This window comes from Leopardus geoffroyi, chromosome B3 (genome assembly GCF_018350155.1).
Source record: "Leopardus geoffroyi isolate Oge1 chromosome B3, O.geoffroyi_Oge1_pat1.0, whole genome shotgun sequence".
Lineage (NCBI taxonomy): Eukaryota > Metazoa > Chordata > Mammalia > Carnivora > Felidae > Leopardus > Leopardus geoffroyi.
In genome coordinates, this window is record NC_059337.1 from 88,340,813 (window position 1) to 88,354,640 (window position 13,828).

General features: G+C 37.2%; 1 protein-coding gene across 16 annotated transcripts in view; it reads left to right on the plus strand.

The window, feature by feature from the left end:
• Positions 1 to 13,828, plus strand: part of MIA2 (MIA SH3 domain ER export factor 2) — a 111,230-nt gene that overhangs the window by 27,825 nt on the left and 69,577 nt on the right. For 12 of the 16 annotated variants that reach the window (XM_045450766.1, XM_045450771.1, XM_045450767.1 and 9 more), the window contains one exon: positions 7,416 to 7,547. In XM_045450766.1, the coding sequence (XP_045306722.1) occupies positions 7,416 to 7,547 (132 nt within the window). Of the gene's footprint in view, positions 1 to 31; positions 202 to 7,415; positions 7,548 to 13,828 lie in introns of those variants that run through there. The other 4 variants (XM_045450774.1, XM_045450779.1, XM_045450775.1 and 1 more) reach the window with 1 other exon arrangement.

Below are 13,828 nucleotides of genomic sequence, written 5' to 3' on the forward strand. Positions count from 1 at the left end.
AGCCGGCTCAGCAGTGGTCTGCTCCTGTTGCCCGGTGCAGGTTTGGGTTCCGGACTGAAAGCTGTGTGTTCTCTGCTGCTTGTTGTGGCTCCGCCAGGCCCGGGCTGCGGCCGCTATAGCTGAGGCAGCCTTGGCGCCATGGAGGGGCCCGGGTCTGCCCCTCAGTCGTACTTGGGTCTGGTCCTGGAAAAGCTACGCAGGGTGAGTCCAGGCGCGATCAGTGTTACTTGGCCCCGGGGTCGCAGGAGCCTCCTGGGGAAGGAAGCCGCCGACTTTGGCTTTGAGGTCTGAGCGGCCGTGGCTAGAGGTCCTGAAGCCAGTCCTCACCTGCTGTCGGGCTCGGGCCTGTGTCCGAGGCTGGTTCATAGGCGGCTTAGGTGGTTTTTTAGGTGATGGAAGGGGACCAGGAGATCAGGAAGGTGAAAAGAGCATTTGTCTAGCGGGATTTTGCAAAGGTGTGTTAAATGTTTTCGGGTTCCTAAAACGATTTCCCTTTCCGTCATGTTATTTATTTTGAATACGGGTCAGTGACACGTGGTTCTCCCACTGTGAGAAACTTAAGGACTGATCCTCTGAAATGAATTCCCTTTGGTGCTGAAACTTCTAGTTGTCTTGAAAGGACACCTAAGCCTGGATGGGGAGTTGGGATTATAATTCTGCGTTTTCTTTTACTAAAGAATGCTCTTTTGAGATACTTTACCTTGAGATTGTTCTTCGTTTCTTTCTCTGTGTGTGTGTGTGTGTGTGTGTGTTTAGTATAAAACGTCGTGCTAATGTAAAATCTGGAGATCATGAACTCCCAGTGTTCAAAATTTCTATATATTTTTAAGATCAGTTTATAATCAGGTTGCATAGATTTTTCTCAAGTGTTTATCGGTGTCTTTGGTGACATGTTTTGGAGCACTTCTATCCCTATGTTTTAGACTATTTGCATTAAAAAGTCTTTAAAAATATTGGGGCAGTTGCGATTATTGGTTTCTTGTTATCTGTATTAAAAATACTGTTATGGTATTCAGTCATTCAATTATAGCGTGTATAGTGATTTTGTGTGTGTGTGTGTGTGTGTGTATGACAGTTCTGTGGAGAATCTAAATGGACTGAGTTTGGGCCTCTGGTATCATGCTGTCTGTTAAAGGAGAGAAGACAAAAAAGAAAAAAAAACAGTACAAAGTAGAAACCAATGAAGTGCTTATCAAAGCATACACAGAAAGTGCTAAGGAAATTGAAGGGTGGGAGAGATTGTATTTTCTTGAGTGTTTAGGAAAGCCTTTCCAGGCTAACCGAGTAGCTTAAGCAGAGGAGGCATGAAACAACATCGTCTGTGCAGGGAACTCAGTTTTACTAGAGTACAAACTGGGCTCGGAATGATGTGCAATAATGGTTGCTGGAGACATAAGTAGGTTCCAGTTGATGTAGGTGCTGGAGAGCATTTGAAGAATTTCAGTGGTTAGACTTTTGGTTTAAATAGAGCTTCCTAATAGTAGTGTATAGATGAAATGTAAGGAAAACAAAACTAGAAACAGGGTGTAGGGAAGAGATGACAGAGTTGTCAAGTAGTGATAAAGAAGAGGATATTGAATGGGGAAAATATTTAGTAGCTAAGAGCCAAAATGGGTAGGATTTTGTCCGTTGGATGTGAAGAATGAGAGAGAGAAGGCATCTAGAATGACTCCCAGGTTTCTGGCTATGGCAGCTTCTTCATTCACAGAAAGAGGGTTTATTGGAAGAGAAGTATATTGTGGCATGAGTGATGATTTCTGATTGTACATATTTCCTTTTCTTCACTAAAAACAATAATCAAAACTTAGTCTTTATAGGACTGTGAATGGAGAGACACATGAGGAATTGCAGAATTCTTGCAGAATTTTTTCTCCTGTGAATGTATTTTTACCTGGATGATTTCTTTGCTAAAAACTGCTATGCTCACCACATGGGCCTGGGGGCTAGGATGGCACAACATCGTTCTGCTTTTTAATTTTTTTTTTTTTTAGTTGAAAAAATATTTTTTTGTTCAGCTATAGTTCACATAAGATTCAGTCTTTTATAGTGTCCAGTGATTTTTTTATCTTTAAAAATTTTTTTTTCAATGTTTATTTATTTTTGAGAGAGAGAGAGAAAGACAGCATGAGTCGGGGGGGGGGGGGGGCAGAGAGAGGGAGACACAGAATCCGAAGCAGGCTCCAGGCTCTGAGCTGTCAGCACAAAGCCCTACGTGGGGCTTGAACTCATGAACTGCGAGATCATGACCTGAGCTGAAGGTGGACGCTCAACCTACTGAGCCACCCAGGTGCCCCTATAGTGTCCAGTGATTTTTTTTTTTTTGTATATTCACTATGTTGTGCAGCCATCACCACAATTCCAGAATATTTCCAGCACCCCCAAAAGAAACCCTGTACTTATTAGCAGTCATTCTCAATTCTCCCCTCTCTCCATCCGCTGACAACTACTAATCTACTTTTTGTCTCTATGAATTGGTCAATTCTGGACATTTCATGTAAATGGAGTCCTGTAATGTGTGGCCTTTATGACTTCTTTTACTTAGCATACTTTCAAGATTCATCCATATTGTAACTAGTAATAGTACTTCATTCCTTTTTATGGCTGAAAAATATTCCATTGTATGGATATGCCACATTTTGAATATCCATATAGTTAATGGACATTTGGGTTGTTTTCACTTTTTTAGCTATTATGAGTAATACTGCTGTGGGCATTTGTGTATAAGTTTTTTTGTGAATGTCTTCAGTTCTCGTGGGTATATACTTAGGAGTGGAATTACTGGGTCATATTTACCATATGTTTAAGTTTTTGTTTTCCACAGACACTGCACTACTTTACATCTCCACCAGCAATGTTTTAATTTTTCTACATGCTCTCCAATAATTTTTTTTTGTTTGTTTTTAGCCACCTTAGTGAGTGTAAAGTGGTATCTCATTGTGGTTTGGATTTCCATTCCTCTAATTTTAATGATGTTGAGCATTTGTACATATGCTTATTTACCATTTGTGTATCGTCCTTGGAGAAATATCTATTCCTTTCTTTTACCGATTTAAAAAAAGTTGGGTTATTTGCCTTTTTGTTGTTGGAGTCATAAGAGTTTTTTTAATATATTCAGGATACAGGATCCTTATCACATACATGATTTGCAGATATTTTCTCCCAGTCTGTGGATTGTCTTTTCACTTTAAAAAAATTACTATTTTTTATTTTTATTTATTTATTTTATTAATATTATTATTTTAATGTTTATTTATTTTTGAAGGAGAGGGAGAGAGACAGAGTGAGCGGGGGAAGGGCAGAGAGAGAGAGAGAGAGACAGAATCTGAAGCAGGCTCCAGGTTCTGAGCTGGTAGCACAGAGCCTGACAGGGCTCGAATTTATGAACCACAAGATCGTGACCTGAGCCGAAGTTGGACGTCCAACCAACTGAGCCACCCAGGTGCCCCATCTTTTCACTGTTTTGATGGTGACCTTTGAAGCGTGAAGATTTGGGGTCCCTGGGTGGCTCAGTTGGTTCACTGTCAGGCTCTTGATTTCAGCTCAGGTCATGATCTCACAGTTTGTGAGTTTGAGCGCCACTTGGGATTATCTTTCTCTCCTTCTCTCTCTGCCCCTCCACTGCTTGTACACTCTCTCTCAAAATAAATAAATACAGTAAAAAAGTTTTGAAGCACAAAGGTTTTACATTTTGATGAAAACTAATTTATTTTTTCTTTGGTCGTTTGTGCTTTTGGTGTCATATCTAAGAAACCATTGCTTAAAATGAGGTTACAGGGATCCTGGGTGGCTCAGTTGGTTAGGCCTCTGACTCTTGATTTCAGCTCATGATTTCATCTTGCGGTTGGTGGGTTTGAGCCCTGCATCAGGCTTTGCACTCACAGCATAGAGCCTGCTTGGGATTCTATCTCTTTCCCTCTTTCTCTATGTCTCCCTCCCCCTCTCAAAATAAATAAATAAACTTCCAGAAAAAAAAAAAGGTCACAAAGATTTACAACTATGATTCCTTTTAAGAGTTTTAGCTCTAACGTTAGGGTCTGTGACCCATTTCGAATTATGGTATGAGATCCACTTGTACTAGTAACATTTGTTGAAAAGCCTGTTCTTTCTTCACTGATTTATTTATTTATTTATTTATTTAAAAAATTTTTTTTAATGTTTTTATTTATTTTTGAGACAGAGAGAGACAGAGCATGAGCAGGGGAGGGGCAGAGAGAGAGGGAGACACAGAATCTGAAACAGGCTCCAGGCTCTGAGCTGTCAGCACAGAGCCTGATGCGGGGCTCGAACTCATGAATCGCGAAATCATGACCTGAGCCAAAGTCAGACGCTTAACTGACTGAGCCACCCAGGCGCCCCTTCACTGATTTATTTTGATACTGCTGTTGAAAATCAGTTGACCATAAATTTATTTCTGGATACTCATTTCTGTTCCATTGTTCATATGTCTATCCTTAGGCCGTTGCTAAACTGTCTTGATTATGATAGCTTTATGGCAAGTTTTGCAATAGGGGAGTACGAGTACTCCAACATTGTTTTCTTTTCTTTGTTTTTCTTGTTTGTCTGTCTGTGTATGGTTATATAGCTATAGAGAAGGAACTGCTATATACCTTGCATTTCTCTATAAATTTTAGGATCAGTCTGTCCTTTTTTTGCAAAAGAGGCAGTTGGACTATTGATAGGGATTGCATTGATTTTGTAGATCAGTTTGGGGAGTATTGCCATCAGGACAGTATTAAGTCTTCTAATTTGAAACATAGAATGTCTTTCTATTTGTTTAGAACTTAAATTTCTTTCAACAGTGTTTGGTAGTTTTCAAAGTATAAAGTTTGCTTTATTCCTAAGTCTCTTACTCTTTTTGATGCTATTGTAAATAGCAATTTTTTAAATTTCATTTTCAGATTGTTTATTGCTATTGTATAGAAAATAGGACGGATTTTTCTGTATTGATTTTTGTATCCTACAATGTTGCTGACCTTGTTTATTAGCACTAATAGTTTCTTATTAAGACTTCTTATTTTAGAATTTTAAGATTATTTAGGATTTTCTGTATGTAAGATTATGTGATCTTAGAATGGGGGTATTTTTACTTTTTCCTTTACAATATAGGTGTCTTTGATTTTTTTTTCTTGCTTAATTGCCTTGGCCAGAACCTCCAGTACAATATTGAGTGAATATGGAGAGAGTGAATATCCTTTTCTTGGTCTTGATTTTATTTTAATATTTATTTATTCATATAATCTCTATACCAAACGTGGGGCTCAGACTTATATGACTTTGAGATCAAGAGTCACATGCTCTTCTGACTGAGCCAGCTAGGTGTCCCCCTTGTTCCAGCTTTGAGGTAAAAGCTTTCAATTTTTCATCATTAAGTAAGATGTTAGCTGTTGGTTTTTCATAGATGTCCCTTATTAGGTTGAGAAAATTCCCTTCAGTCCTAATTTGTTGAATGTTTTGATCATAAAGGATGTTGGATTTTGTTAAATGTCTTTTCTGTGTCTATTGAGATGATTGTGTGATTTTTTTTTTTCCTACTAATATGGTATATAATATTGATTTAATTTTATTTGTTGAACCAACCTTGTATCTGGTATAAATGGCACTTGGTATATAATTCATTCTATATGCTGCTAGATTTGGTTTGCTATTATTTGGTTGAGAACTTTGGCATTTACATCATAAATTGATGTGTGTTTTTCTTTTCCTGTGATATATTTGTTTGGCTGTCATACTAGGGTAATACTGGCCTCATGAAATGAATTAGGAAAAGTTCTCTCTTTCGTTTCTTGGAAGAGTCTGAGAATGATTGGAATTAATTCTTTTGTAAACTTTTGGTAGAATTCACTAGTGAATCCATCTGGTCCTGGGCTTTTCTTTGATGGAAATTTTTAAGAAATACTAACACATTTCTGGTGAATTAGTAACGGGGGTAATGTAGGGAGAGGCAGAAATTACAGGTTTTTTTTTTTTTTTTTTTTTTTTTTTAGAAGAGGTATAATCAGGTTTATTTAATACAGATTAATGAACAATAGACAGTAGTTTGGAAGGGGTACTTAATATGGATCAGAGTTATAAAACAGATCTGGGAAATGAGAATTAGACATTAAAGGCTGTTGTTCTAGGTAGAAAGATCTTAGAAGGTAAAGATTTTTCATGTGGGTTTTGGGTTGAACGCTGGAAAGAAACAGACCTGATTAGACTGCAGGTTTTTTTCTTAAAAGGACATTTTTCTTTTTCTCCAGGCTTTTTCTTAAAAGGACATTTTTCTTTTTCTCCGTACTATTCTCCTTTCTGTGTTTGAGTAATGTTTGGGGCCTGGTAACAAAGAAAAGAATAACCCCATTGGGTGAGGATGAATAATGAGCTGACCCAGAGAAAGATGAAATATAGAAGGAATTGTAAAAGCCTTAAGCTGTTTTGTGCTGAAGACCTGCGAGGGAGAGAAGTAGTATAGAAAGGCCATGGTTACAAGATCATGGTTTTTGAAAGAGGATTGATGGAAATGGTTAACCTTTCCTGAGTACCTGTCATGCATGTTCAAACAGCATTAATCCCATGATAGATAAGAGAATGGAGCCACAGAAATAGGGTAGATAGAGGCATTCAGATTCTAAACCCAAAGCTTCATCATTAGTTTTCAACCTTTTTTTTTTTCCTCTAAGCTGCAGATCTATTTTTTTCCCCCCCATGGGGAAATCTTAAATGGAACCCAGTATATTCTATACATAAAACCTAAACTGGTTGATAGCAGGATAAGAACACCTGAGCTCAGATTCTTTCTTTGGCCATCTCTCCTCCTCTTATTCTCGGAAATCTGAGGCATCTCTGTAGAACTCTAGTTTTGAAATCATTGCGTTTCACCATACTGCTATTTTTCATCACTTGATGATTGAAAATTGCCAGAAAAATACACGTGATACCTTCTGTTTGGTAGTCTGGCAGCTTATTTCATGAAATGGGTGTTAAGAGTGTTTACACATAAACCTGTACTTATGTTTGTGTCTTAGTTTATGTGGGGTCCTATAATAAAATACCACAGACTGGGTGGCTGTTAAACAAGTAACATTGTTCTCAGTTCTGGAGGCTGAGAAGGCCAAGATCAAGGTGGAGCAGATCCTGGGTCTGGTGAGGATATGCTTCCTGATTCATTCTTCTTATAACCTCACATGGTGGAAAGGTCAAGGGAACTCTCTGTGGTCTGTTTTATAAGAGCACTAATCCCATTCATGAGGGTTCCACTCTCATGATCTAATCACCACCCCTAAAGCCCCACTTCCAAATAACCATCACACTGGGGATTTGGTTGCAACATAGGAATTTTGTGGGGCCACAAACATTCCACGTATAGCAAGCAGTTTGTAATCAACACTTTTTATCAAACGTGCATTTTTAAGAAGTTAATTTTCTTTGTCTTGAAGGTTGTGGCAGTGTTGCCTGAAGATATGAGACCAGGTCCTAATCCCTATGGTTTCCCATGGGAAATGGTAATATGTGCAGGTGTTGTTGGAATTTTTGCTGTTCTCTTGTTTTTGTGGAGAAGTTTTCGATCGGTAAGTAACCAATACTAAGAGAATATTCATCTGTCTTCAGGTTGAACAATTAACATAAGAAATATATCTTTTGGGGCACTTGGGTGGGTCCGTTGGTTAATTGTCCAACTTGGCACAGGTCATGATTTCGCGGTTTGTGAGTTCAGGCCCTGTGTTGGGCTCTGTGCCAACAGCTCAGAGCCTGGAGCCTGCTTTGGATTCTGTGTCTCTCCCTCTGTCTGCCCCTCCTCCACTCATGTTCTGTCTCTCCTTCAAAAAGAAATAAACATTTAAAAAAAAGTTAAAAAAAAAAAGAAATCTATCTTTTATTTTAAGCAAACGTACTAGCCTGTTATGTGTATTCCTCGTGTTAATGTGTGGCTACTAGAAATTGAATATGGATTTAGAAGAATTTTTCTAAGTGTAAAAATGTTAAAGACTTTATTTGTAGAAGTATTCTACACTAATACCCTACCTGTATTTCTTATTTATTTATTTATTTATTTATTTATTTATTTATTTATTTATTTTAATCTGTGTTTATTGTTAACAATATACTAAGAATCTGTGAATTTACCACTCAACTTGAAACCAAAACATGGACTATCACTTACATTAGGTGATCTTCCCTCATTTCATCCCCTTTTCTCCTTGTGCTAGAGGTAACCTTGTTCTGGATCCTGTGTTTATTATTCCCATGCCTTAAATTTTTTCTCTTTTTTTTTGGTGGTCATATCTACATATATTTCTCAAGTATAATATATAATTTTATTTGGTATAATGCCATAAGACATATCTTGTAACTTTTTTAGTCCATCCTCTGTTGCTAAGATTTATCCATATATTTGGATGGGGCTATGGTTTTTTCCATATTGAGTGCTTTAGAATATTACATTGTAAGCATATGCTACAGTTTATATGTAGATTTTATGGTTTTGGACATCTGGGTTATTTCCACGTTTTTTTCTGTTACAAATAGTGCTGCTGTGTATATTCTTATACATGTCTCCCGTAGTATATTTGTAAGTTTTTCTTGGGAGTAAACTTAATGTGAGATTACTGGGTTATAGGGTATGTGGAGGTTTTATTTTGAAAAGATAATGACAAATTCTTTTCCAAATTGTCTATACCAGTTTACACTCACACAAGCAATATATAGGAGCTCCTAGAGATCCACTTGTTCTCTTTCTTCTCCAACATTTGTTATTGTTGACATTCTTTATTATTGCCATTTTGAGTGGGTATAAAATGGAGTCTTATCATAGTCTTGATTTTAATTTCTTGATCACCAAGTAGATTGAAATCTCTTAATAAATTCATTGGCCATTTGTATTTGTTCTTTTTGGAAATAATTATTTAGGTCTTTTGCCATTTTTCTATGAGTAGTTTATATATTCTTGATGGTGTCTTTAGTTTTGATTGATTATGAATATGCCACATTTTATTTAACATTCTGTTGTTGATGAATATTTGGGTTGTTTCCAGTTTGGGGCTAGTATGGAAAGTGTTGCTATGTACATTTTTATGGGCTGTTTGGGAAACATATGTATACATTTCTCTTGTTTATATAACTAGGAGAGAGATAGCTGCATCATAGTATATGTAGATGTACTCAGTTTTAGTAGATGTACCAAATTTATTTTTCAAAGTTGTCTTCATACTAGTTGACACTTTTACCAGAAATTAATGAGTGTTCTAGTTGTTTTCACGTACTTACTAACACTTGATATTGACTGACTTTTAAATTTTAGCCATGTTTGAAGGTATGCATTTATTTTCTTATTGTGGTTGTAGTTTGTATTTCGTGGAATACCACTGTGGTTGAGCATCTTTTCATGTGTTAAAAGGCCATTTGTTTGGTTTGTACACTGCCTCCTCAAGTCTTTTGTCCATTTTCCATTTCCTTTTTCTTTTTTCTGTTTTAAATGTTTATTTATTTAGTTTGGGGGTACAGAGACAGAGGAAGAGAGAATCCCAAGCAGGCTCTGTGCTGTCATGACCTGATCCAGAATCAAGAGTTGGATGCCTAACCAACTGAGCACACCTGTTTTTTTTTCCTTTTTAAAATATTTTTCATAATTTCTTTGTTTTTGTCTAAGTATACTTGACATGTAACATTTTCTCAATCTAAGGTTTACACATGTTAATTAATGTTATAAATGTTGATACATTTATATATTATAATTTCCATTTTAGTGATGATAATTAGCACCTCTGTTGCATTATGTGTTAATTTTTTTTTTTTCTATGATTGGAATAATTAAGTTCTAGTCTTTTAGCAGATTTGATGATTATAATACAGTGTTGTTTATAGTTACTATATTGTGCATTAGATCTCTGGGCTTATTTGCTACTAGTTGTGAGTTTGTACCTTTTAAGCTATCCTTGTTGCCAGTGTCGCAGTATGAAACATCGTTTCATCTTTCTTACCATGTTTTTGTCTGCTATCAGAGAACAGAAATTCTTTGAAAATTTTGCATTTAACATGTCCTTGATCCATCTTGAATGTAATTTTTTGCCTGGAATGGGGTAAAGATTCGGTCTAATTTTAACTCCAAGATACAACCATTTTCCTGCTCATCTGCCATGCCACATATTAAGAGTTCAAATGCATGGACTGTGTAGATCTTTTTTTTTTTTTTATTCTTTTCCACTGATTACTGTTGAGAGCAAATACATGTATATCATTCTGTATCTCATCAATTAGGGGAAGACTAATTTGTGTTGTTCATGTATTATATTCTTGTTCTTTTCTTGTTTCCTTTCTTTTATCTATCAAGAATGAAGAGAATTTGACTGAATTTCACTCTCTTGATAGATTTATAATTTTTTTGTAGTTCTGCAATTGTTGCTTAACATATTTTGAGCATATTTTATAAGATGGATACATGTTTAGAATTGCTGTATCTCTTATTGGTGGATTGAACCTTTTGTCAGTATCTGGTAACTCTCTTTAATGTTAGTGATTCTTTTGTCTTAAGGTTTCTTTTATCTCTCATTTTTATAGCCATAGCAACTTTTTTGGGTGATATTTGATAGGTCTTTTTCTGTCCTTGTACATTTTAGCCTTTCTATGATGTTCTACTTAATGTGCAACCTGTGTAAATTTCTTTTTTTTTTTTTTAAGTTTATTTATTTTGAGAGAGAGAGAGAGAGAGCATGCATGTGCGAGCACGCGGGGGAGGGGCAGAGAGAGAATTCTAAGCAGGCTCAACATTTCAGTGCAGAACCTGATGCCGGACTGGAACTCATGAGTCATAAAGTCATGAGCCTTTCAGCAAAGTGACAGGATATAAAATCAATGCACAGAAATCGGTTGCATTCCTATACACCAACAATGAAGCAATAGAGAGAGAAATCAAGGAATCGATCCCATTTGCAATTGCACCAAAAACTATAAACTATTTAGGAATAAATCTAACCAAAGAGGTGAAAAATCTACACACTGAAAACTATAGAAAGCTTATGAAAGAAATTGAAGAAGACACAAAAAAATGGAAAAATATTCCATGTTCCTGGATAGGAAGAGCAAATATTATTAAAATGTCAATACTACCCAAAGCAATCTATATATTCAATGCAATCCCTATCAAAATGACACCAGCATTCTTCACAGAGGTAGAACAAACAATCCTAAAATTTGTATGGAACCAGAAAAGACCCCAAATAGCCAAAGCAATCTTGAAACAGAAAACCAAAGCAGGAGGCATCACAAGCCCGGACTTCAAGCTGTATTACAAAGCTGTAATCATCAAGACAGTTCGCTACTGGCACAAAAACAGACACTCAAATCAATGGAACAGAATAAAGAACCCAGAAATGGACCCACAAATGTATGGCCAACTAATCTTTGACAAAGCAGGAAAGAATATCCAATGGAATGAAGACAGCCTCTTCAGCAAGTGGTGCTGGGAAAACTGGACAGGGCATGCAGAAAAATGAAACTGGACCACTTTCTTACACCATACACAAAAATAAGTTCAAAATGGATGAAAGACCTCAATGTAAGACAGGAAGCCATTAAAATCCTTGAGGTGAGATTTAAAGAAATGGAAAGACATTCCCTGCTCATGGATTGGAAGAATAAATATTGTCAAAATGTCAATACTACCCAAAGCTATCTACACATTCAATGCAACCCCAATCAAAATTGCACCAGCATTCTTCTCGAAACTAGAACAAGCAATCCTAAAATTCATATGGAACCACAAAAGGCCCCGAATAGCCAAAGGAATTTTGAAGAAGAAGACCAAAGCAGGAGGCATCACAATCCCAGACTTTAGCCTCTACTACAAAGCTGTCATCATCAAGACAGCATGGTATTGGCACAAAAACAGACACATAGACCAATGGAATAGAATAGAAACCCCAGAACTAGACCCACAAACGTGTGGCCAACTCATCTTTGACAAAGCAGGAAAGAACATCCAATGGAAAAAAGACAGCCTCTTTAACAAATGGTGCTGGGAGAACTGGACAGCAACATGCAGAAGGTTGAAACTAGACCACTTTCTCACACCATTCACAAAAATAAACTCAAAATGGATAAAGGACCTGAATGTGAGACAGGAAACCATCAAAACCTTAGAGGAGAAAGCAGGAAAAGACCTCTCTGACCTCAGCCGCAGCAATCTCTTACTCGACACATCCCCAAAGGCAAGGGAATTAAAAGCAAAAGTGAATTACTGGGACCTTATGAAGATAAAAAGCTTCTGCACAGCAAAGGAAACAACCAACAAAACTAAAAGGCAACCAACGGAATGGGAAAAGATATTTGCAAATGACATATCGGACAAAGGGCTAGTATCCAGAATCTATAAAGAGCTCACCAAACTCCACACCCGAAAAACAAATAACCCAGTGAAGAAATGGGCAGAAAACATGAATAGACACTTCTCTAAAGAAGACATCTGGATGGCCAACAGGCACACGAAAAGATGTTCAGCGTCGCTCCTTATCAGGGAAATACAAATCAAAACCACACTCAGATATCACCTCACGCCAGTCAGAGTGGCCAAAATGAACAAATCAGGAGACTATAGATGCTGGAGAGGATGTGGAGAAACGGGAACCCTCTTGCACTGTTGCTGGGAATGCAAATTGGTGCAGCCGCTCTGGAAAGCAGTGTGGAGGTTCCTCAGAAAATTAAAAATAGACCTACCCTATGACCCAGCAATAGCACTGCTAGGAATTTATCCAAGGGATACAGGAGTACTGATGCATAGGGGCACTTGTACCCCAATGTTTATAGCAGCACTCTCAACAATAGCCAAATTATGGAAAGAGCCTAAATGTCCATCAACTGATGAATGGATGAAGAAATTGTGGTTTATATACACAATGGAATACTACGTGGCAATGAGAAAAAATGAAATATGGCCTTTTGTAGCAACATGGATGGAACTGGAGAGTGTGATGCTAAGTGAAATAAGCCATACAGAGAAAGACAGATACCATATGGTTTCACTCTTATGTGGATCCTGAGAAACTTAACAGAAACCCATGGAGGAGGGGAAGGAAAAAAAAAAAAAAAAAGAGGTTAGAGTGGGAGAGAGCCAAAGCATAAGAGACTGTTAAAAACTGAGAACAAACTGAGGGTTGATGGGGGGTGGGAGGGAGGAGAGGGTGGGTGATGGGTATTGAGGAGGGCACCTTTTGAGATGAGCACTGGGTATTATGGAAACCAATTTGATAATAAATTTCATATATTAAAAAAATAAAAAAATAAAAAAAATAAATAAAATCCTTGAGGTGAAAGCAGGCAAGAACCTCTTTGACCTTGGTTGCAGCAACTTCGTACTCAACATGTCTCCGGAGGCAAGGGAAACAAAAGCAAAAATGAACTATTAGGGCCTCATCAAAATTAAAAGCTTCTGCACAGTGAAGGAAATATTCAGCAAAACTAAAAGGCAACTGAGAGAATGGGAGAAGATATTTGCAAATAACATATCAGATAAAGGGTTAGTCTCCAAAATCTATAAAGAACTTATCAAACTCAACACCCAAAAAACAAATAATCCAGTGAAGAAATGGGCTAAAGACATGAATAGACACTTCTCCAAAGAAGACATCCACATGGGCAACAGATAAATGAAATGATGCTCAGTGTCACTCATCATCAGGGAAATACAAATCAAAACCACAATGAGATACCACCTCACACCTGGCAGAATGGCTAACATTAACAACTCAAGCAACAACAGAGGTTGGCGAGGATGCAGAGAAAGAGGATCTCTTTTGCACTGCTGGTGGGAATGCAAACTGATACAGCTACTCCGGAAAACAGTATGGAGGTTCCTCAA